Genomic DNA, 26,295 nt, shown 5'->3' with positions numbered 1-26,295 from the left:
TATGTGATGAGAGGAGTAGAAAATTATTGTTTAGTGACTTTACCTTATCCAAAGATGTTAACTGACTAATCTTATGTGGGGTTCGGTGAAACTCAATGACAATATTCTATATAATATTAGAGTCAACCACAAGTGCATAACTTGACAGAGTCTTATATCAATACGTGTATACTGATGGTCGAGTTTAGTATGAATAATTGTATGTTTTAGGATTGATTAATATGCGTTATTACAAATGTTGATATTTGTATATTTATTGTATGATTGCTCTTTTTGCACATTAACTTATTCTTTCCTTTGTTTTTTATTGTTTGTGTTCTTTTCTTATTTACAATGATCACCTTAATAACATGGGTAAATAAAATATTTTAGTTGATCCAATATAAAATGAGAGTGATGTAGCAATATAAATTAGGATAAAAATCCTTTGTTGGATAATTTTTTCTTTTGAAAAATTTATAGTTTCCGTTCATATAAGTTTTTACACTGAATACGTACTCTTATCGTAATATAATAGTTGAAGAGTTCTTTTCAATAGTTTAATTTTGATTATTTTGTTTAAGTAGGTGAATCTCAAATATTGAAACCATACATCATAATAAAATGACGAGATTTTATGAAGAAAATGATACCAAGAACAGATATATCTATTAAATAATCATTACTAAAAATGCCTCTATGGAACAAGTTGAGAAAACAATCTTATTTTTTTTTTCACGGAAAGGAAGTTCAAAGCATAATCCAGTATTTTCAATGTCCCATTTCATCCTCAAAACTCTTGCTCAAAGAGAGATCCTGAAAAATAAAATGTGAACAAAAATAAAAGAATAATAAGAACTATGAGTATGTATAAATTAAGAAAAATATAAATAAAAAAGGAATCTTACGTGTTACAGTCGATGTCTTTGGTGAGGGGAAAACCGACGTCAACGTTACATAGTATAGGAAGTTGAACGGCTCTATCTTTGTCAAGATTAGGAACTTCACCGACGGCTGCCGTGAGACATTGACATGCCTCACGAAGTTCAGGTTTTGTAGGTGCTGAAGCTCTCACATTGCTCACTGCATTACAACAAGCAGTTGAAGGGCTATCTTGACTGCTCGTCAGAAAAGGTAAGCATTGCAACAATGAAAGTTTTGCCTCCATACAGCTAAATCCATTCACTGGTTTCATGGCTGCAACTGTGAGGAGCAACAGAACTCCCAAACCAAAAACTGATGTTGACACTCTCTTCATTTTCACTCTCTTTCTGTTTCACTCTTGTTTTTATTTTGATTTTGATTGATGCAACACTCTCCAAAATCTTACATTTATACTGTTGTGACATACGTTTACCATAATGGCTTAATTAAACATATAAAGAAAAAATTAAATAAATTTATTATTTTTTAGAAAATTTAATTAAAAATAATATCAAGATCTCTCTAATCTAAGTGACTTTCGATTTCTAATTTATTATTAGTATCTTAGCTCTTAACTCATAGGTTCGGATACATCCACTCTATAAACTTACTATATATATATATTAGCTCTTAACTCATAGGTTCGGATACATCCACTCTATAAACTTACTATATATATATTATCTAAGAGATATTATAAGATAACCCTTTAATAAATGATGGTTTCTTTAAAATCAAATTACGATTTTTCAAGTAAAATTTATTTAAAATATAATTAAATAAAAAGAGTATTAAAAAAAAGGCTAATTTTAGATAATTAAAATTTCATACAACCCTTCTTTCAGATTAGATAAGAGTCTTACGTTAATTTAATGATATAAAGAAAAAAAATTAATAAATGATGTTTTTAACTTTTTTTCTATGAGATAATTGATTTCCTTAAAGAAAAATTAAATATATAAAGAAACAAATTAATAAATTTATTACTTTGTAATTAAAAACAATATCAAAATATCTTATTTTCAAGATTTCAAACTTATTATTAGTATATACACTGTTCCCATACATCTACTTAATAAACTTATCATATATATTATTAGAATTATTATTTGTTTTTGTTTTTTTTACTTATGTTTCAGGTATGGGATTGAGAATCACCGTGAAAACATTCATTCACACTTTTCTCTCAATCTTTTGATGTCGTTTTAGGTCTCCGTTACAATGTTATTATCAGTTCTCAGTATTCAAACTCCAAGTCGTGAGTGTGTACCTGTCAAAGTCTCTGTTACAAAGTTATCCTCAGTTCTCAGTGTTCAAATTCCAAGCTGTGCAGATGGGTACCTATTAAAAATATTCTGATGCTCAAGTTCGTTATATGACCGATTAGTTATCATAAAGTTTAATTTCACAATAAATACAATCACCTACTTTTTTACCTTATCTCTTTATCTATAGGTTTTGAAACAAGTTTTTAATTAAGATTAGCGTAATCACAACCCAAAATATTATAAGTGCGTTTTAGCTATAAAATATATTTAGTTTATGATGTATGCTTTTAATAGGTTCTGATTGAACGATTTGTTGAGTTGCTGTTCGATTTGTGAAATTGAGGTTGAAAATTTTTCAAATAATATTTTAATGGAAACCGTATCTTCCAACAATTGGAAGAAAGAGAATGACAACATCGTCGTCAATCAAGTATTCTATCGTCAGCCTTGCAATTTACCTTTCTCCGTGCCACTAGACAAGTTATATAACACTTTGCAGTATAATGAGTTCTACTTCGCCCAAACGACTAAGTTATTCACTAGGTAACTAAATTAAATAGTTGTACACATTAAATAATTAAGTAATCACTCACACATTACTACTTATTTGTTAGTTCTTTTTAACAATGTAAGGAGATAAATGTTAAATTAAAAGTTTATTTTGTAAGTATTTGCAGTCTAATATGTAAAGAAGTGTACATTAGTCTTGGTTCCTTTATAAACTATGCACATACACTTTTCATTTAGTTTTAGTTTTTATGGTTTATGAACGTCAAATATTAAATGATAGATCAAGTGATAATATAAAATAATTGGACTATTTACATATATATTAAACTGATTTCATACATATCTTAAGTCACTACAAACTATACAGATCAGTTTGTTATTAATTTGTGTGAATTATGAGTTATGTGAGGTAGGCCTAAGAGAACCATTGGTGTTATTCTCACTACTGTCCTATTATGTGACAATTCAATTATGAAAATTAAACAAATGTAATGTGTAATGTATTAATGCCACATTTCGTATAATTATAGCTGTCAAAATGGGTCACAATCCGCGGGTCAACCCGGCCCACAATGGGTTTGAGTTGGGTTGTGTTTGAAAAAATTGTATTTTTTTTATACAGATCGGATTTCAACCCGACTCATTTACACACAGCTCATGTGGGTTGAACCCGTGGTGGGTCGAGTGTCCGACCCACCTACCTAATTTTATTTTATTTTTATAAAAAAATATTTATTATTTTGTTTTTGCTTGAAAAAATTATTTAAGTTTCTTATTTTCAAAATTAATTAAACATCCATGTTGGAAGTGAAATTTGGGAGTGAAATTTGTTTAGATTTAAATTATAGAAAGTTTGTAATTTTTTTTATTTCAAAAAAATTGTAATTAAGTGAGCCAGTGAACCAACCCGTTTATCCACCAACCCGTGGTGGGTCGGGCCAGATTCGAAATTTTTTTGACTCGCAAATAAATGAGCCGAGTTGGATTGTTTCACTAAGTGACCAACCCGTGATGGGCCAGACCAGGTTAGGTCGAGTGGCTGTTTTGACAGCTCTACCTATAATGTCCTATATTAAGAGTAATCTCAAGCTCTTACTTCACAGTCAAACTTATGATTTTTCTCTTCGTCATTATTGTGACTTTAATTTGGCGAGTTATCTTGTTACTTAATGGCCCATCATTGGCTATTTATTACACTTGGATATTATCTTGTCTACTTGAAATCTAAGAAACAACACACCATTTTGTTACTTTTTAAGTAAGTGAGAATTAATCAAAGTCAGACATGAGTAATGTGAAGAAGGAAGTAGTGAAAAAATACTATAAAAACAACGGTTTGATTTGAGAATTGTCACCACATCTCAATAAATCTTTTGAGTATATAAGAAAGTTGGATAATTGTGCGTCATTAGATGGTTAGCAATTTTGTCCATAAAAATTATATGAGAATGTTTGCACTTTTTGTTAGGTAAATTGTATCATAAGGTTTACAGTATTTGCCGTAAAAATTGAATTAGAAAGTTTGCTGTTTTCACCATAAAAATGCATGATGGTTTGCACTTTTTTTGCCATAAAAATTGTATGTTAAATAGTAATAATTTTGTTGAATATTTGTGGATGGCCTTCAGTTGTCAAACTATGTTAAATTTATGTTACACTTTCATTTATATTCTTGTCTATGGATGTGCTTCCACTAAAAAGAGATTTTTTTCTTTTAGGATTCTCCATTAGAGTTGTGGTTCTAATCAATGAAGGGAGAGAAGTAATTTGATATCCTGATTGATTTATTAGGATTTAGGGTATAGGATTTAAAATTTAGGATTTAGGATTACGTGTTGTGACTCCATATAAATACTAATAGAAAGATTAGTATTGATAATGTATTTTTTTGTAATAACTTATAGAAAGTAGGGTGTAGCTTGACGAGAATGATGTTGGTGATGGATAAAGAGTTGCAAGCCACGATGATATGAAAGTTGATGACAACGAGTTAGTTTAATGTGCAAGGTAGTCAGGGCTAATGAACAACTTTTGTTCTTATTCTTAAATGTCTTATTCTTAAAGAACAAAGTTTTGTGGTCTTGTCGCATTTTTACCGGCACGAAACAAGGTATACACATCTCACAAATAATAGTTTGTGAATTAAATATGCTATTCACATGTTATTATGATAAGCTTGATTGAAAAATAGTAGTTCATGATTCAGCACGTGTTGATGTGGGAACTATTAAGTAAACTTCGTGAAAAATATCTTTGGGAAGGTTAAAATTTTTATCTTTTAATTAATATTTAATTATTATTCATAATAAATTTATTGTTCAAATATATTAAATAATATTTTTATTTTTAAAGTTATTATTTCTTCAAGTGTAGCATTGAGTATTTACTTAAAATAATTCCCTGATCCTTATTCCAATGTTATCTTTTATTCGTTAGGATAAATTGTTCTCTAACTCGTTAATAGTATTTGTTAGAACTGTTTTGATATTAAAATCAGTTTAAATTCTATCGATTAAGTGATTAATATAATAATAAATACATAGTAAAAATTCTAATAATAAGATTTTCGACCTGTATTTATAATTGGATCAACGTAATTACGATCTAATTATATATAAACATAATTATATATATGTTTAAATACATGTTCAAACTAGTTAAACCGTTAATTATTTGAATATAATTGTGATGATCAATCTTCTTTATATTTTAATGATTAATTATGATATTTCGATTTACATAAACCGAGCGCATATAATACATAGGGTAGAGTTATGTTTCTTAAAAGGAAACTAAACAATAAAATAAAAAAAACTTCAAAATTTCAGATAAAGAAACATTTAAGAATCTCTAAAGACATATTCCATAATATCATATCATTTTCGAAAAACACATCCTTAGTTTGTTGATAAATAATTTTAAAAAAATAGCTTTTTTATATTCTTTTTATTTAATTATATATTAAATAAAATTTAATTGGAAAATTTCTTTAATTTTACTTGAAAAATCGTTATTTTATTTTAAAGGAACCATCATTTATGAAAAAGGTTGTCTTATAAATAACTCTTAGATAATATATATGTTAGATGTATCAGGACTACGAGTTAAGAGTTTAGACACTAATAATAAGTTTGAAATCTTGAAAATAAGAAATATTGTTATTATTTTTAATTAAAAAGTTTAAAAAGTAATAAATTTATTAAATTTTCTTTATATATTTAATTTTTCTTTAAGAATATGATTTATCTCATAAAAAAATGTTAAAAAATTATTTATTAATTTTTTATACTTTATATGTTTAATCCAGTCGTTAATGTAAGATTCTTATCTAAATTTGGAAGAAAGGGTTGTATGAAATTTTAATTATCTAAAACAATGCTGGTGTGTTACATCTAAATTTTAGCTATCGTAATTTTAATTTAAAGGAACCATCTTATATAGAAAAGGTTGTCATATAATTTCATAATATCACATCACCTTCGTAAAACACATCCTTAGTTTTATTCGAAAATAATTTCAAAAAATTAGCTTTTTTATATTCTTTTTATTTAATTATATTTTAAATAAATTTTAGTTGAAAAATCTCAATTTTATTTTAAAAAAATCATCATTTATTAAAAGGGTTATCTTATAATTTCTCTTTAGATAATATATATAGTAAGTTTATGAAGTGGATGTACCCGGACGTATGAGTTAAGAGCCAAGATACTAACAATAAATTTGAAATCAAAAGTCACTTAGATTAGAGATCTTGGTATTATTTTTAATTAAATTTTTTAAAAAGTAATAAATTTATTAAATTATTTCTTTTTGCGTTTAATTAAGTTATTAACATAGGTCATACACAACAGTATAAATGTAAGATTTTGGAGAGTGTTGTATCCATCAAAATCGAAATAAAAACAAGATTGAAAGAAAAAGAAAGTAAAAATGAAGAGAGTGTCAACGTCAGTTTTTGGTTTGGGAGTTTTGTTACTTCTCACAGTTGCAGCCATGAAGCCAGTGAATGGATTCAGCTGTGTGGAGGCAAAACTTTCATTGTTGGCATGCTTACCTTTTCTGACGAGCAGTCAAGATAGCCCTTCAACTGCTTGTTGTAATGCAGTGAGCAATGTGAGAGCTTCAGCACCTACAAAACCTGAACTTCGTGAGGCATGTCTATGTCTCACGGCAGCCGTCGGTGAAGTTCCTAATCTTGACAAAGATAGAGCCGTTCAACTTCCTAAACTATGTAACGTTGATGTCGGTTTTCCTCTCACCAAGGACATCGACTGTAACACGTAAGATTTCTTTTTTATTTATATTTTTCTTAATTTATACATTCTCATAGTTCTCATTATTCTTTTATTTTTGTTCACATTTTTTTTTCCAGGATCTCTCTTTAAGCAAGAGTTTTGAGGATGAAATGGGACATTGAAAATACTGGATTATGCTTTGAACTTCCATTCCTTTTCATGAAAAAAAAAAAAAAAGATTGTTTTGCTGAACTTGTGTGGAACAAGAATTTGTGTTGAAAGTAAATGATTATTGAATAGATATATCTGTTGTTGGTATCCATTTCTTCGTAGATTCTCTTGGCATTTAATTATGATGTAAATGTTTGATATTCGCCAGCTTAAACAGAATAATCAAAATTAACTATTGAAATGAACTCTTCAAAATAACTTAAGATTATTATGAATTTTAATTATTTATTATTATATAAAAATTTATTAAAATAAACAAAAATACAAAATGCATACAAAATATGACCGATCGTATCAAATTCAACATAAAAATTAAATTTTGTAATTATAGAGATTAATTTATATCTTAGTTCCTAAGAGTAAATGTTAAAAATATGGTGTTGTGACTAAATTAATTATTCATTGCTAAGTCATCTTAATCGAACACAATCTGACCTTACTTGGTTGGTTGAAAATATATGTATGTTTAATTGTTTTTTTAGCTATCACATTCAATATATAGTTTCATATTATATAGAAGTGGAGACTTGAAGTTGTTTAAATACTCTCACTTCATTTCATTGTCTTGGATGTTTTTTAAAGCAAAATCGTGAGAGGCAAACTTTCAAAGTGGATAATACTTTTATATATAGGAAATAAAATCTTAAATTTGATGGAATTTGATTTTCTTGCATTTTGTGTTGTTCAACATGTATACATCATATGTATGGTGATTTTATTAAAAGAATGGCTTTTGAGTGTTTGTAGATTGAGAACAAAATCGACGGACAAATTTATAAAGTGAATAATACCTTTGTACATAGAGAATAGGACCTTAAATTTAATAGAATTTTATTTTCTTGCATTTTTTGTGTTAAACATGTATATCTAGGATGTACGGTGATTTTACTAAAAACTGGTTTTTAATAGTGTGTTTGCATGTGGAGAAAAAGACCTTAAATTTAGTGGAATTTTATTTTTATGTTGTTTAATGTATATATTTTGACGTGTCTTTTAAGAATAAATCGTGATCGATAAACTTTCAAAGTAAACAATAAATCAAATGTACGGTAATTGTAAGACCCATAAAAAAAAAAATATATATATATATATATATATATATATATATATATATATATATATATATATATATATTTATAGTAGTAAATTTTAGTATTTTATTAGTAATAATAATTTTAATGGATAGAAAATTGTAAATTTTGGATATAAAATTATAGTAATTTTAGAAGGAGAGGTTCAAATTTTTGGTAACTTATTTAGTAAAATTTTTTAAATGGAATAGTAAAAAGTAAATAGTAAATAGTAAAAAGTAAATAGTAAAAATAAATTTTCAGCATTAAGATTCCTTAGCATGGAAGAAAGTAGTAGGTAGAAATTAGGATCAGATTTGGTGAGAAAATGATTGAAATATTATTTTTAAATAATATTAAAATAATAAATAATATTAAAATATTAATGAATAGTAAATTTTTTTTACTATAAATAGCCATGGGAGGGAAGGGTATTTTGCACCAAGAAAAGAGGAATCAAGTGAGAGCTTGAGAAATAGAGAAGAAAGAGTTAGGGAGAAATTTTTAGTTGCAAGAAGAGTAGAGGTTCTGAAGGGTTTCAGGGAAACAAATTCGGAGCAGGAGATTAAGTCTGGAATAGAGGTAGGGGAGCTAATCCTTCTTGTTTATGATTTTTTTATCCATGTTATGATAATGAATATGAGTTATGAGTATGTTAAAATTTTGGTAATGGTAGTTATCTATTCACTTATATAAATTTAGTTTTCATTATTATAATTTCTTATTTTCGAGTTACTGTTGTGAAAATTTTCTATTAATTGTTTTCACCGTTGGATTTAGCTAAAATTTTAGTATGTGAATCCTAAGACCTATTACTAAACTTTGACCGTTCGGATTTGAAAGTAGAAGTCTGTACTTGGAGAAATAAATACTGCAAGTTTGAGTAAATTAGTCACCCTATAGTTCTGTTACTAAGTTGTCTCGGTAAAAATATAGATTTTGACCTATTTAACCGTTAGATCAACCTCAAAATTTGATATATGATTCTTAGGACATATTAATACAATTTGACCGATCGGATTTGTAATTGAAGGTCTATGTTTAGAGAAAGAAATTTCGAAAGGGTGAAACAATCGGATGAACACTGTATTGTTGTTCTTAAGCTATCATGGTACAAATTTCATATATATTTCATCTACCGTTAGATTGAGCCCAAAATTTAGTATGTAATTCATAAGACATATTAAGTCATTTTGACCGTTCAGATTTGTAATTAAATGTCTGTGATTAGGGAAATTAGTTTCGCATTTTGAGTATAACCGAAAACCACTTAAAATTCTGCACTTGAGTTACCTCGGTAAAACCTCAATATCTATCTAGTTAACCGTTGGATCAACCTGAAATTTTAATATGTAGTTTATAACAAATAGTGAATTATTGTGACCAATCAGATTTGAAATCGGAGTTACAGATTTAGAGATATTAATTTCGTATCTTCTCAGGGATCTTAATATTGCTTAATTTCTATTTTTTGATATCTATATTAAATTTCGGTGTTAATATTATATGCTGTTGTTTTAAATCTGTAAATAAGAAATTTGTTAAAAACTAGTTGAGGAACGCTTTGGCTAAGGAAAGATTTGGTACTTAAGTTGTCCATTGTGACGCACCTCTCTTTCCTGGAAGTCTACTCGACAAGTTTTTAACTTAAATCCTATTGAACAGATTTTGTACTGTTAAATTATTATGCAATATATGTTGTTGGAATGAAAATGTTTGATTAATTCATGTTATTGTGGTAGATATGAAATTATGAATTATAATTGTGATTTATGCGATAATTGTATTTTATTATACTGCATTTGAATTTATGCATCTGAACATGTTATGAGTAGTATGGGGAGATTTTGTAGGGGTATAATGTGAGTTGAGGAATATTAGTATGGTATGAGTCTTGTGGAGAGATTAAGTAAATGTTATGGTATTTGTGTATATGTTGATGTTGAGGGTCCCGTAGTTGGAGGTTATCCTGATACTCTAATAATCATCTATTCTCAAGTAGAGAGGGATGAATTATGTGGTGAGAGGAGCAGGAGGTCCTGGTCTATGTGCCGGTTTTGGACATAGTGAGGGGATTAACCTTGTGAATGGTATGAAGTATTTTGAAAGTGTATTTGTATATAAAAAAAAAAGAGAGAAAGAAAAAAAAAGAAGAAGTAGAAGTCATTACAAGTGCATAACCTCCCGTGACCGCTCATCAACTTATCATCCGGATGAGTGTCTATTGGGTATTGTGGTGTCTATTGGGTATTGTGAGACGAGTGTCTAATAGGAATTGTGGTATGAGAGTGTCGAACATAATTATTATATGATGTTTATATCAAGGTAATTATATATGTTTTATAAATGATTTGTTGCATGTTAGCTCACCCTACTTGTTTGTGTTTGTTTTGTTTGGGTATGTGCGATGATCGTATAATTCGTTATACGGGAGCAGATGAAGGAATGTCGTCTGAAACAATACCAAGGAAGAAAGAGATCGAAGAATAAGTTAGAAGAATTCAAGTTATATTTAGGAGTTTATAGTTGAAATCTGAGTTTAAAATATATCAACGGTGAATTTATAAGTGTGAGATTACGGGATATTACCGTAAATGTAATGTTACAATATATAAATTATGAATTATCCAGTGTGAGATATTGGGATGTTACATTAATGGTATCAGAGCAGTTCGTCCTTAGGATGACCTCTGTGTTGTGGGTCTTCCGTGTCTTCTCTGTGAAGAATTGAGTCTAAATGGTATAATTTACCATTTCCTCCAAATCTAGATAGTAGAGTATTGTGTCTAACTACTCATGACTTTTACCATAGATGATTTTCCTTTCTTAATTCTGAGGGTTTGAGGAAAGATATTAGAATTAGTTAAAGCCTTGATAGGGAAATATAATACTAGAGTTTAAGTTTCAATGGATGAGTGAAGATGTTGGTGTTTAGAAGTAAATTTTTAGAAGTTTCTAGAACAAAATTAATAGATGAGATATCTTACGTTTCACAAAAAGGAGTTGAGTTCAAAGGCTAGATTAAGAGAAGCTTTGGATAAGCATGAATGTGGCAAGATTTGAGAAATCAGTTTGGTTTAGTATATCAGTAACGTTAGAAGTCAGAAGAGAAGGAAGTATTGATGAGAAACAGAGTGGCATTGTGTGAGATTGGTAACATGGATTGATGTATTAGTGATGATTGGAATCTGAAGAAAGAAAATGGTGGAAGAATTGAAGATAAAGTTTAAAATAAAAAGGGATAGGAATACTAAAGTAGATTAAGAATAAATCAAATATTAGACAAAGAAGAGTAGATGAGAAAGTTTAATAGGAGGAGAAATCTATAAGTTAAGAGAACAAGAGGTCTTTAGAGAAGAATGAAGTATTGGAAGGATTCTAAGCTAAATAGATTATTAAAAGGAGATGGTTAGATTTTTTTTTAGTAAATGTATTAGAGATAAGATTTGAGAATATATGATTTTGGTATGAGGAGTAGTGGAGAAAATCCAAGTACGAAAATTTTGGCTTTCGACTTATACAAATATTTGGTATAGGATTAAAATGTCATGATTTATGGTTGTAAAATTTATTATAGTTAGTAGAGGTAGTGTAGGTTGAATTGATATTATTATGAACATGGCAAGATAAGGAAGAAGAAGAGTTTGGAAATGGATAAAAAGGAGGGTTGCAATACTAATGTGATTAGGGAATTCGGAATAATTAAGAAGTTGTAGGTTGTGATTGGAGAAATTTCATCAGGTATATTTATGTGGTAGTATTCAAACCTCAATGGTGATGTAAAGGATGAGGATGAGTATTTTAGGGATGTCTGACCAATGCAAGTGAAGGATAGATATTGCAGTCTAGGGTATGATCGAAAGGATAGTTTGGTCATGTTACAATATGTTTTTAGAAGTTTATGGTCTTCAAGAATTGTGAGTTGATTGTTGAACATTAAGTGTAGTTAAGGGTGAATGCAATATTACCGAGAATCAGATAAGTTCATCAAGGACGAGTGAAGGAAATGATGCATAATCTTAAGTGTGGAAGAGTTTCTATGGATGTTATAAAGCATACTCAAAATAAGTATTATTTTTGGACAAGTCCTTGTTAAATGGGTATAGAAAAGAAAACATAAGGATGAATTGTTTAGTAATAGTGTTTTGGACTCCGTGTAATCATCAGAGTAATTAGAAATTTTACGGAAAATAGAAGTATAGGGTAAGGTGGAGCAATCTAGTATAAAATTTTGGTAAACATAAGTGGCTTTTGGAGGCGTACAATTTCTAGGAGTAGAAACTGTATTAAATAATGGAAAGTTGTTACGGAAAAAAAAAAAAATGATTCTTAGAGTTTAATGGGGTCATGGAAGTCTTAAATAGGGATCTATAAGGAGAATTTCTTTCTTGTTATAGTAGGAATGAAAAGTTTTATGAAATCTTGTGATTAATAGTTTATGAGTGATGAGTTCTTTTAAAACATTAATGAATTATTTTGAGACTAGTGAGGTATGTTTAATGGTGGTTTTCATGGGGCTAAAAGTGTCAAGTAAAAGTGTTTTGAAGGTTTATGATTTTAATTTTTTCGTGAATACATTTCAAATTTGACATGCTAGAAATTTGATGCACAAAATACGTAGAGTAAATGAATTTACAAGGAAACTAGGAGATAAGGTGAAATAATCATAACTTTATTTCGAATTTTTGAATTTTCGAGGACGAAAATTTTTTGTGTTGGGGAGAATGTAAGACCCATAAAAAAAAAATATATATATATATATATATATATATATATATATATATTTATAGTAGTAAATTTTAGTATTTTATTAGTAATAATAATTTTAATGGATAGAAAATTGTAAATTTTGGATATAAAATTATAGTAATTTTAGAAGGAGAGGTTCAAATTTTTGGTAACTTATTTAGTAAAATTTTTTAAATGGAATAGTAAAAAGTAAATAGTAAATAGTAAAAAGTAAATAGTAAAAATAAATTTTCAGCATTAAGATTCCTTAGCATGGAAGAAAGTAGTAGGTAGAAATTAGGATCAGATTTGGTGAGAAAATGATTGAAATATTATTTTTAAATAATATTAAAATAATAAATAATATTAAAATATTAATGAATAGTAAATTTTTTTTACTATAAATAGCCATGGGAGGGAAGGGTATTTTGCACCAAGAAAAGAGGAATCAAGTGAGAGCTTGAGAAATAGAGAAGAAAGAGTTAGGGAGAAATTTTTAGTTGCAAGAAGAGTAGAGGTTCTGAAGGGTTTCAGGGAAACAAATTCGGAGCAGGAGATTAAGTCTGGAATAGAGGTAGGGGAGCTAATCCTTCTTGTTTATGATTTTTTTATCCATGTTATGATAATGAATATGAGTTATGAGTATGTTAAAATTTTGGTAATGGTAGTTATCTATTCACTTATATAAATTTAGTTTTCATTATTATAATTTCTTATTTTCGAGTTACTGTTGTGAAAATTTTCTATTAATTGTTTTCACCGTTGGATTTAGCTAAAATTTTAGTATGTGAATCCTAAGACCTATTACTAAACTTTGACCGTTCGGATTTGAAAATAGAAGTCTGTACTTGGAGAAATAAATACTGCAAGTTTGAGTAAATTAGTCACCCTATAGTTCTGTTACTAAGTTGTCTCGGTAAAAATATAGATTTTGACCTATTTAACCGTTAGATCAACCTCAAAATTTGATATATGATTCTTAGGACATATTAATACAATTTGACCGATCGGATTTGTAATTGAAGGTCTATGTTTAGAGAAAGAAATTTCGAAAGGGTGAAACAATCGGATGAACACTGTATTGTTGTTCTTAAGCTATCATGGTACAAATTTCATATATATTTCATCTACCGTTAGATTGAGCCCAAAATTTAGTATGTAATTCATAAGACATATTAAGTCATTTTGACCGTTCAGATTTGTAATTAAATGTCTGTGATTAGGGAAATTAGTTTCGCATTTTGAGTATAACCGAAAACCACTTAAAATTCTGCACTTGAGTTACCTCGGTAAAACCTCAATATCTATCTAGTTAACCGTTGGATCAACCTGAAATTTTAATATGTAGTTTATAACAAATAGTGAATTATTGTGACCAATCAGATTTGAAATCGGAGTTACAGATTTAGAGATATTAATTTCGTATCTTCTCAGGGATCTTAATATTGCTTAATTTCTATTTTTTGATATCTATATTAAATTTCGGTGTTAATATTATATGCTGTTGTTTTAAATCTGTAAATAAGAAATTTGTTAAAAACTAGTTGAGGAACGCTTTGGCTAAGGAAAGATTTGGTACTTAAGTTGTCCATTGTGACGCACCTCTCTTTCCTGGAAGTCTACTCGACAAGTTTTTAACTTAAATCCTATTGAACAGATTTTGTACTGTTAAATTATTATGCAATATATGTTGTTGGAATGAAAATGTTTGATTAATTCATGTTATTGTGGTAGATATGAAATTATGAATTATAATTGTGATTTATGCGATAATTGTATTTTATTATACTGCATTTGAATTTATGCATCTGAACATGTTATGAGTAGTATGGGGAGATTTTGTAGGGGTATAATGTGAGTTGAGGAATATTAGTATGGTATGAGTCTTGTGGAGAGATTAAGTAAATGTTATGGTATTTGTGTATATGTTGATGTTGAGGGTCCCGTAGTTGGAGGTTATCCTGATACTCTAATAATCATCTATTCTCAAGTAGAGAGGGATGAATTATGTGGTGAGAGGAGCAGGAGGTCCTGGTCTATGTGCCGGTTTTGGACATAGTGAGGGGATTAACCTTGTGAATGGTATGAAGTATTTTGAAAGTGTATTTGTATATAAAAAAAAAAGAGAGAAAGAAAAAAAAAGAAGAAGTAGAAGTCATTACAAGTGCATAACCTCCCGTGACCGCTCATCAACTTATCATCCGGATGAGTGTCTATTGGGTATTGTGGTGTCTATTGGGTATTGTGAGACGAGTGTCTAATAGGAATTGTGGTATGAGAGTGTCGAACATAATTATTATATGATGTTTATATCAAGGTAATTATATATGTTTTATAAATGATTTGTTGCATGTTAGCTCACCCTACTTGTTTGTGTTTGTTTTGTTTGGGTATGTGCGATGATCGTATAATTCGTTATACGGGAGCAGATGAAGGAATGTCGTCTGAAACAATACCAAGGAAGAAAGAGATCGAAGAATAAGTTAGAAGAATTCAAGTTATATTTAGGAGTTTATAGTTGAAATCTGAGTTTAAAATATATCAACGGTGAATTTATAAGTGTGAGATTACGGGATATTACCGTAAATGTAATGTTACAATATATAAATTATGAATTATCCAGTGTGAGATATTGGGATGTTACAGTAATTGACCTTAATAATGATGATTTTACTAAAATATGACTTTTTTTTGATAATGTGTTTGCATACAGAGAATTAGACCTTGTCTTTAATAAAAAAGATAAGTAAGAATCACATTGCATGACTAATGAAAATAGAGTTTTCAATATATGAATACGGATCAAAATTGTATGACTAGTGTTTTCTTTAATTATATTTCCTAATATTTTAATAATTATGTTCAACTAATAAATTCATTTATTTATGTACATAAAGAAAAATTAAGCATGAAACAAAGAAAATCAAATGTAAATAAATTTATTGATCAAATATATTTTTAGTATTTAAATTTGGTCTAAAAATAATAATTTGTCCGAAATTTTGATTTTCAGACTTCAAAATTTTAAAATGAATGGACATATTTCTCTTAACCTAATTATGCCAATTTTGTTTTTTTGTTAAACGACATTTCAATGGTTGACATTTAAGTTATATTGTATCAATGTAAATAATTTAACGTAAAATCAAAATACTACTTGAAACATAAAAAAACTTAGTGCAATTGGGTTATAATGATTATATTCATTCATTTTTAAAATTTAAAGATTAAAATATATCAAAATTTGGAAAAAAATAAATTTCAATTTTACTCTAAATTTATTGAATATAAATTCATTTACAAGATATGATTGTAGGAAAGGTGAAGATCAATTAATAATTACATCACATGACATAATGCCTCTACTTATATATAAGTTGTATAATTATATTTTATTTAGAGTTTAGAATGTTTTATAAAAAAATATTTGTGTTTGAAGAATATTTTGTTATAATTAATATTAATCATAAACTTCACACGTTCATACACACAAACAATCACACACGTGTGTATACGCGCGCACACACAAACCCTACACCCCATCCCTATCTCCACCCCCACCTACCTATTCACCAACACCTACACCCATGAACCCTTTCATGCATACTCGTAAGCTCGACACACCGACTGCACAAATAAAAGTAAAACTCAAAAATAAGTAAGGTTTTTTTTAATGTTAAATATGAATCAAAATTAGTGCTGTCAAAATGAATTGTAATCGATTTAAATCCGTAGTGAGCCGAGTTGTGTTTGAAAAAATATAACTTTTTTTATACAGATTAGTATTCAACCCGGTTCACCGGGTTGAACATGTGATGAGCCGGATAGGCTCACCAATCCACATAATTTAATTAATTATTTATTATTTTTGTGTTTCAATATTATTAGTTAACATTTTTTAATTATATTGTAGATAGTGATAAAAAAAATATTTCAAGAGAGAAAAATATTATAGATTTATCTATTCAAGACTCTAATATTATAAATGGACAAGTGATACAAAAATTATCAATATTAGAAACTTATTTGTTCGTCTTTTCTCAATGTTTTTGGATTACTTTTGGATTGTATGATATTTTTTTAATTGTTTTTGAAGTTTAACATCATTTTAGTATGATGTTTATTTAAATTTGAATTGAAAAAATTGTAATTTTTTATTTAGAAGAAAATCTTATAATTAAATTAACTAGTGAGTCAACCCGTTTAACCCTTCAACAGGTCGGATCGAGTTCAAAATTTTTTAGCTTGCTAATAAGTAAACCGAGTTGGGTTGGCTCACTAACTCACCAACCCGTGGTGAAACGAACCAAATTGAACTGGTTACCCGTTTTGACAGCTCTACTTAATAACTTAACATTCAATATGAATTATGTAGACTTAACGTTTGACTTAGACTTAACTTCCTTTTATTAAATATTTAGATTTATAATCATTTTAATGATAATTAATTATGAACATTAAAAACATTTATTTTTGTAATTTTAAAAGTAAAACTAAAATTTATTACACCATATGCAAAAGTTTCGCACAATAAATATGAAAAATTAAATGCTCCAAACAACCATAAATTCAATTCAATGACTTTGAAACAAAAAGAGTATTATGAACAATAAATATTCATAATTTATAACTTATATTTAACCATTTTTACGGACTTAAAAAATGAATTTAAATAATTTTTAAATTTATGATAAATTTGACTATTTTTAATTAAACTTTTATTATCATTTTAATTAGGCATTCATAAATTTTATATTTTTAATTAAATCTTTATTTTTTTTTTCCTGTTATATGTATGATATTTTGTTCCTTCATTTGCTTACTTGTGTTAAGAAACGTGAGCTTGTAATATACAATGAATTTGTGTTAACTTAAATAATTAGGGATGATAAAAATATCTTGGATAAAATGTGTTATAAATATTTATTATTTGCAAAACAATGCCTTTAGAAATTTGAAAAACATTTGTTATTTTCTATATCTAATAGATAAAATTATTAGCAGGACGATAAAAACAATCGTTTATTTATTTGTTGATGTATATAATAAAAAAATATGTTTTTAAGGAATCTTGTGAAGATAAAATAGAAAAAAAGAAAAGGAAAAAAAGAAAAAAGAAAGAGATATATATAATAAAAAAAAGTATGTTTTTAAGGAATCTTATGAAGATAAAATAGAAAAAAAGAAAAGGAAAAAAAGAAAAAAGAAAGAGAGATGATAAGGTAAGATGGCATTATTTAAGGAATGTAATGATAACTTTAAATATAATTAATTAATTAATTTTGGAGGAAGGGTTCTAATAAATTTTAATTATAAATAGAATTATTGATATTTTAATTATAGTAAGGTTGTTTTTATTTAATTATATTTTAAATAAGTTTTACTTAGAAATTCGTCTAATTTTACTTGAAAAATCGTTATTTTATTTTAAAGGAACCATCTTTTATGCAAAAGGTTGTCTTATAATAACTAAGATAATAAGTTTAGACACTATAATAAGTTTTTAAACTTGAAAATAAGATATATCTTGATATTATTTTTAATTAGAAAGTTTAAAAAGTAATAAATTTATTAATTTTTTTTCTTTATACATTTATTTTTTCTTTAATAAAATCATTTATATCATAAAACAATAATAAAAAAATTATTTATTAATTTTTTTCTTTATATATTTAATCCAGTAGTTAATGTAAGATTTTTATCTGGAAGAAGGGTAGCATGAAATTTTAGTTATCTAAAACTAGCCTTTTTTATATTCTTTTTATTTAATTGTATTTTAAATAAATTTTACTTGAAAAATCCTAATTTTATTTTAAAAAAGACATCATTTATTAAAATGGTTATCTTATAATATCTCTTAGATAATATAAATAGTAAGTTTATGGAGTGGATGTAGCCGGACCTATGAGTTAAGAGTTAAGATACTAACAATAAATTTGAAATCATAAGTCACGGATTAAAGAGATCTTGGTATTATTTTTAATCAAATTTTTTAAAAAGTAATAATTTATTAAAATTTTCTTTATATGTTTAATTAAGTCATTAACGTAGGTCACACACAGCAGTATAAATGTAAGATTTTGGAGAGTGTTGTATCCATCAAAATCGAAATAAAAAAGAGTGAAAGAAAAAGAAAGTAAAAATGAAGAGAGTGTCAACATCAGTTTTTGGTTTGGGAGTTTTGTTAATTCTCACAGTTGCAGCCATGAAGCCAGTGAATGGATTCAGCTGTGTGGAGGCAAAACTTTCATTGTTGGCATGCTTACCTTTTCTGACGAGCAGTCAAGATAGCCCTTCAACTGCTTGTTGTAATGCAGTGAGCAATGTGAGAGCTTCAGCACCTACAAAACCTGAACTTCGTGAGGCATGTCTATGTCTCACGGCAGCCGTCGGTGAAGTTCCTAATCTTGACAAAGATAGAGCCGTTCAACTTCCTAAACTATGTAACGTTGACGTCGGTTTTCCCCTCACCAAAGACATCGACTGTAACACGTAAGATTCTTTTTTTATTTATATTTTTCTTAATTTATACATACTCATAGTTCTCATTGTTCTTTTATTTTTGTTCACATTTTTTTTTCAGGATCTCTCTTTGAGCTAGAGTTTTGAGGATGAAATGGGACATTGAAAATGTGGAATATGCTTGGAACATCCTTTCCTTTTTCATGAAAAAAAATAAGATTGTTTTCCTGAACTCTTGTGGAACAAGAATTTGTGTTGAAATTAAATGATTATTGAATAGACATAGTTATATATATTGTTGGTATCCATTTTTCGGAGTATGGTATTTAATTATGATGTATGGTTTCATGAGATTCGCCAGCTTGAACAAAATAATTAAAATTAAACACCAGTACAATATTGGCTTTTAAACTCGCACATTATACTTCATTTGACATCAAACCGCTGTCTATCACAAGGCGATGGCAGGTTTGTAATAAAGCCGATCTTATATAATTCAGTTGCACGCTGAACCGGTGCAAAACCTAGATACAACCTCGGTTGCACACAAAACCGAAGCATAGTCGGTGCCTAAAAGCTGACAGCTTCATGAAAAGGTGATACGAGTTCAGAATTTGGACTGACAACTTTACGAAAAGGTGATACTACCTCGGTTGCCTGCAGACCCGAGGCAGAAAGCTTGAGCTAACACCTCAGTCAACTTAGACCCGAGGCATAAAGCCTGAACAAAACGATCTTCAGCTTCGGTTCCTTCCTAACCGAAGCATATAGGCTTCAAAATTCTCAGAGTTGGTTCATTTCTTCTCACGCTCCGGTTCTGCTTCTTCTTGTTTCTCTTCGTGTTGCCACTGCTGTTCATTTCTTCATTGCTTCTTCAGTTCTTCTTCTTCGCGTTGCTGCTTCGTCTTTGCCGTCACCACCGTTGTTCTCCCCAAGGGCTGCCTCCACCAACGTCGCCGTTGCGAGTCCTTCGTCGGTGTCGTTCGCTTCGTCCTTCGTCGCTGCCGCTCTCACCTTTGTAGTCGTTGCTGTCGTCGCCCACTGTCATCGTCGTTGGTGCCACCATAATCGTGCCATGGAACCCTAAATCAGAAAATCCCAATTGGTCGTTGTTCAATCGAATCAGATGCACGAGTGGGTCGCCCATCGTCTCCTCGGCCACCATCGCCCATCGTTTCCTCGGCCAACCATCGCCCATCGCGCCATGGAACCCTAAATCAGAAAATCCCAATTGGTCGCCCATCGTCTCCTCGGCCACCATCGTGCGCAACAGCGAGTGGTTCGCCTCCGCCTCCGCCACCATCGCGCGTTTCTCCCCCAACAGCGAGTGGGTCGACTTCGCCACAGCCACCATCGTGCGTTTCTCCCCCAACGGCGAGTGGGTCGCCTCCGCCTCGGCCACCATCATGCCTTTCTCCCCCAACGACGAGTGGGTCGCCTCCGCCGATGCCTCTGATACCGTCAGGATCTGGGGCACGCCGATGCCTCCGAAGCTTCTCTTTTGTTGATGATGTTGTATACTGTGCAATGAAGGTGTGAGTGTTGTGTATTGCTTTGTGGTGTATGTTGGAATTTCTGAAATGTTGCTGTGTGTTGTTCTTCTTCCTGTGCGATGAAACAGGCTCTGGGTTGGTTGAGGATGGCCATTTACCAGCTCTGGGTTGGTCGAGGATGGTTGAAAAAATTAAAAAAAAAACAAGTTACTGCCTCGGTTACTTAAAAACCGAGGCATAATCCTATTTATTTTAACTCGGTTCATAACCGAGGCATAAAACTTACCTTTTTTTACCTCGTTTGTATATGCACCGGTTGTAGAACCGGTGCCTATAAACAAATTTAACCGGTGTCATTTCGTCTTAATGTACTAGTGAAATTATTATTTTTGTTCTCATCATTATTATTTTATTTTTGTTCACATATTTTCTTTTCCAGGATCTCTCTTTAAGCAAGAGTTTTGAGATGAAATGGGACATTGAAAATGCTGGATTATAATTAGAACTTCCTTTCCGTTTCATGAAAAAAAAAATAAGATTGTTTTGCTGAACTTTTGTGGAACAAGAATTTGTGTTGAAATTAAATGATTATTGAATAGACATATTTATATATATTGTTGGTATCCATTTTTCAGAGTATGGTATTTAATTATTGACAGAAAAATATTAACGATAAATCGTCGTTAACATGATGTTGATCTATTAATTACTGACAGAAAAATTGTCGATAAATATCTCGATCTGGTTCATCTTCTTCCTCCGCTCTCCTTATTCTTTCGTTCTATTTCTTTTTCTTCTTTTTTTTTATTTATACAAATGTAGAAGATTGAACACATGAAAGGTAGTGATAAACTTTGGTGTTGGCCAAAGTTAGAGCAAAGTGTGAGGTGATGGGAAGTGGTGGTAGTGTGCGGTGGTGACGATGCGTGGTTGCATCATTTCATGAAAGACAAAGAATAGAGGCGGCCTGACTAAACCAAGATGAAAACGGCCTGATTGAACGGAGGAATGACCTTCCTGAACGGAGATGCAGGTGGTCTTGATTTGTAGCTGCAATGGAGTGGAAGAGAAGAAAAAGATTGAGTGAAAGATGGAGAAGTAGGAGAAGAAGAAGCTCCCTCGCGCAAATTAGGAACAAATGCAAGAGAGAGATACATAACGACACTGTCTCGTAGATAGATAGGAAAAATGGGCGAAAAAGTTCCTGCTATTTTCACCGATGGTAAGTAAGATATGCATTAGTGATAAATTTTACCGATAAAAAACCCGTTAATAAGTGAAAAATGAGCAAGAAATTTTCGTTCTTTTTATCGATATATTTTTTCATCGATAAGTAAAATATGCATTTTTGTCGATATTGATTTCATCAGTAAAATTTATCGATAACAAAAATTTCAAAATCTATCGATAAAATTCATCGATAATGCTAATTTATCGACGGACAAATTTTTGTCAAGAAAAATTGATAAATAATTTCAAGAATTTTTGTAAAATGTTTGAAATCTTGGAAATAACATATCTTGATATTATTTTTAATTAAAAAGTTTAAAAGGTATTAAATTTATTAATTTGTTTTTTTATACATTTAATTTTTCTTTAAGAATATCATTTATATCATAAAACAATGTTAAAAAAATCATTTATTAATTTTTTTTCTTTATATATTTAATCTAGGAGAAGGGTTGCATGAAATTTTACTTGTCTAAAATTAGCCTTTATATATTATTTTTATTTTAAAGAAACCACCATTTATTAAAAGGGTTATCTTATAATATCTCTTAGATAATATATATATATATATATATATATATATATATATATATATATATATATATATATATATATATAATAAGTATAGAAAAATGATACTATAACATAATTTTTTTACATTCATTTGATACTATTATTTTACTTTTTACTTTTTTCTTTTTTGAAAAATTAAAAAATTTACTCGACCATTTTACCATTTTTATGTGTTCTAAATGAATGTGATGTGTGTCATTCTACCATTAATTGTAAGTTTATGGAGTGGATGTACCTGAACCTATGAGTTAAGAGCTGATACTAACAACAAATTTGAAATCGAAAGTCACTTAAATTAAAGAGATCTTGGTATTATTTTTAATTAATTTTTTAAAAAGTAATAAATTTATTTAATTTTTTCTTTATATGTTTAATTAGGTCATTAACGTAAACATAGGTCGCAACAGTATATATGTAAGATTTTGGTGAGTGTTGTATCCATCGAAATTGAAATAAAAACAAGAGTGAAAGAAAAAGAGTGTGAAAATGAAGAGAGTGTTTGGTTTGGGAGTTTTGTTACTTCTCACGATTGCAGCCATGAAGCCCGTGAATGGATTCAGCTGTGTGGAGGCAAAACTTTCATTGTTGACATGCTTACCTTTTCTCACCAGCAGTCAAAATAGCCCTTCAAGTGCTTGCTGTAATGCAGTGAGCAATGTGAAAGCTTCAGCACCTACAAAACCTGAACTTCGTGAGGCATGTCAATGTCTCACGGCAGCCGTCGGTGAATTTCCGAACCTTGACAAAGATAGAGCCATTCAACTTCCTAAACTATGTAACGTTGATGTCGGTTTTCCCCTCACCAAAGACATCGACTGTAATAAGTAAGATTTTTTTTTATTTAAATTTATCTTAATTTATACATAATCATAGTTCTCATTATTCTTTTATTTTTGTTCACATTTTATTTTTCAGGATCTCTCTTTGAGCAAGAGTTTTGAGGATGAAATGGGACATTGAAAATACTGGATTATGCTTTGAACTTCCTTTCCTTTTCATGAAAAAAAAAATAAGATTGTTTTCTCAACTTGTTCCACAGATGCATTTTTATTGATAGTAATGATTATTTAATAGATATTTGTTCTTGGTATCATTTTCTTCATAGAATCTCGTCATTTAATTATGATGTATGGTTTCAATGTTTGAGATTCACCCACTTAAACAAAATAATCAAAATTAAACTATTGAAATGAACTCTTCAAAATAACTAAGATCATTCTGAAACTTTAATTGTTTATTATTATATAAAAAATTATTAAAATAAACAAAAATACAAAAATATGAAAGATCATATCAAATCACGATAAAAAAATATATTTTACGAAATTTAAAATATTTATTAGTAGATATACAATCCAATAAAATTTCAACAATAAAAAATGAGTATAGTAGAAAAATAAGAGTACGTTCTAAACTTAACTTGAATATATATGCAATTCTACTTTTTATTTTTTAAACTGTTATGATACATAGACAGCTGAAAACTAAATGCAACGTATATATGTGGACCACACTCCAATGAAGAAAATTAAGAAGTCATTAATATTTAAAAATAGATCATTAATTTTAATAACAATTAGTTTTGGACGCGTGTGGTTTTACTCCTATTTTTTTATATTATTTTATTAAATTAAAAAATATTAAAATTATATTTATAATATGTATAACTATTAAATAAAATATTATAATTGTGATAAACATCAAGAAGAAGAAAACAATTATACAACTATTATATCACAGTCATTCAGAAAGTTATATATGAACATACTAATGGAAACTGTACATTTTTCAAAAGAAAAAAATTATTCAACTGGGATTTTTATTCTAGTTTATGTTGTTACATCACTCTCATATTGTATTAGATCAACTAGAATATTTTCATTTGTCTATATTAAGATGATTATTGTTAACAAGAAAAGAAGATAATCAAAAAGAGAGAAAATGGGAAGCTAATGTACAAAATGAGCAATCAAACAATATAATGTATTAATACATGTAATAACTCATATCAACCAATCCTAAAACATACAATTAGTCATACTAGACTCGACCAGGCATTGATATCTTATTCTAACCAGTTATGCATTTGTGGTGTGTTTTAGTACTGTAACATCCCAAATTTCTCACATTGGATAATTCATAATTTATATATTGTAACATTACATTTACGGTAACATCCCGTAATCTCACACTTAAAAATTTCCTAGTTGATATAAGTCTATACATGTAAAAATGTTCTAATTATAGTTCTTCTACTTCTCCCTTCCTTGGCACTGAGTGAGGCAACATTCCTTCATCTGCTCCCGTATAACGAATTATACGATCATCGCACATACCCAAACACAAACAAGTAGGGTGAGCTAACATGCAACCAATCATTTATGAAACATGCATGCAAACCTCATATAATAATTATGTCATACATACTCATACCATCATACAACAATCACATCATACAAACACAAACAAGTAGGGTGAGCTAACATGCAACAAATCATTTATAAAACATATATAATTACCTTGATATAAACATCATATAATAATTATGTTCGACACTCTCATACCACAATTCCTATTAGACACTCGTCTCACAATACCCAATAGACACCACAATACCCAATAGACACTCATCCGGATGATACGTTGATGAGCGGTCACGGGAAGTTATGCACTTGTAATGACTTCTACTTCTTTTTTTTTAATATACTTTCAAAATACTTCATACCATTTACAAGGTTAATCCCCTCACTATGTCCAAAACCGGCACATAGACCAGGACCTCCTGCTCCTCTCACCACATAATTCATCCCTCTCTACTTGAGACTAGATGATTATTAGAGTATCAGGATAACCTCCAACTACGGGACCCTCAACATCAACATATACACAAATACCATAACATTTATTTAATCTCTCCACAAGACTCATACCATACTAATATTCCTCAACTCACATTATACCCTTACAAAATCTCCCCATACTACCCATAACATGTTCAGATGCATAAATTCAAATGCAGTATAATAAAATGCAATTATCACAATTATAATTCATAATTCCATATCTACCACAAAAATGAATTCATCAGACATTTCCATTCCAACAAGATATATTGCACAATATTTTAATAGTACAAAATCTGTTCAATAAGATTTAAGTTAAAAACTTGTCGAGTAGACTTCCAGGAAAGAGAGGTGCGTCACAATGGACAACTTAAGTACCAAATCTTTCCTTAGCCAAAGTGTTCCTCAACTAGTTTTTAACAAATTTCTTATTTACAGATTCAAAACAACAACATATAATATTAACACCGAATTTCAATATAGATAAACATACAGTAAGCATTAACAGTATTCATACATAATTTCAAGATATGAATAGTAATAAAACAATACTAAGTCATAATATAAAAGCATAGAAATACTAAATCATAATATAAAAGCATAGAAAAGTTAGCTCCCCTACCTCTATTCCAGACGTCTCTTGCTCTGAATTTATTTCTCCGAAACCTTTCAGAACCTCTACCCTTCTTGCAACTAAAAATTTCTCTCTAACTTTCTCTCACTTGATTTCTCTTCTCTTGGTGCAGAAT

The 26,295-nt window shown here is 29.1% G+C and overlaps 2 protein-coding genes, 2 long non-coding RNA genes and 2 pseudogenes across 4 annotated transcripts; 5 read left to right on the top strand and 1 right to left on the bottom strand.

Annotated features, from left to right (window-relative positions):
• Positions 1 to 864: 864 nt before the first annotated feature.
• On the bottom strand, positions 865 to 1,247 carry LOC124847383 (non-specific lipid-transfer protein A pseudogene; annotated as a pseudogene).
• Positions 1,248 to 6,605: 5,358 nt separating this feature from the next.
• On the top strand, positions 6,606 to 7,158 carry LOC124847381 (non-specific lipid-transfer protein A pseudogene; annotated as a pseudogene).
• A 1,169-nt stretch (positions 7,159 to 8,327) lies between these two features.
• Positions 8,328 to 10,853, top strand: LOC148204652 (uncharacterized). The gene is made up of 2 exons (XR_015781029.1): positions 8,328 to 8,799; positions 10,655 to 10,853. It is a non-coding gene; the product is annotated as an uncharacterized LOC148204652 (long non-coding RNA).
• A 2,194-nt stretch (positions 10,854 to 13,047) lies between these two features.
• On the top strand, positions 13,048 to 15,573 carry LOC148204651 (uncharacterized). The gene is made up of 2 exons (XR_015781631.1): positions 13,048 to 13,519; positions 15,375 to 15,573. It is a non-coding gene; the product is annotated as an uncharacterized LOC148204651 (long non-coding RNA).
• Positions 15,574 to 19,063: 3,490 nt separating this feature from the next.
• LOC124845461 (non-specific lipid-transfer protein A-like) lies at positions 19,064 to 19,707 on the top strand. Its single transcript, XM_047322561.2, has 2 exons — positions 19,064 to 19,437; positions 19,529 to 19,707. Exons 1-2 carry the CDS (start codon positions 19,088 to 19,090, stop codon positions 19,539 to 19,541), a joined length of 363 nt encoding a protein of 120 aa, XP_047178517.1. The 5' UTR covers positions 19,064 to 19,087; the 3' UTR covers positions 19,542 to 19,707.
• Positions 19,708 to 23,189: 3,482 nt separating this feature from the next.
• Positions 23,190 to 23,554, top strand: LOC124845462 (non-specific lipid-transfer protein A-like). Its single transcript, XM_088112861.1, has one exon. It carries the CDS (start codon positions 23,190 to 23,192, stop codon positions 23,529 to 23,531), a length of 342 nt encoding a protein of 113 aa, XP_087968987.1. The 3' UTR covers positions 23,532 to 23,554.
• The last annotated feature ends 2,741 nt before the right edge of the window (positions 23,555 to 26,295 follow it).

The sequence above is a fragment of the Vigna umbellata genome, chromosome 1, assembly GCF_029865625.1.
Source record: "Vigna umbellata cultivar VRB3 chromosome 1, Vumbellata_1.0, whole genome shotgun sequence".
In the NCBI taxonomy this organism is placed as follows: domain Eukaryota; kingdom Viridiplantae; phylum Streptophyta; class Magnoliopsida; order Fabales; family Fabaceae; genus Vigna; species Vigna umbellata.
The sequence above is the reverse complement of the archived record's forward strand: the minus strand, read 5'-3'. Positions and strand labels throughout refer to the sequence as shown.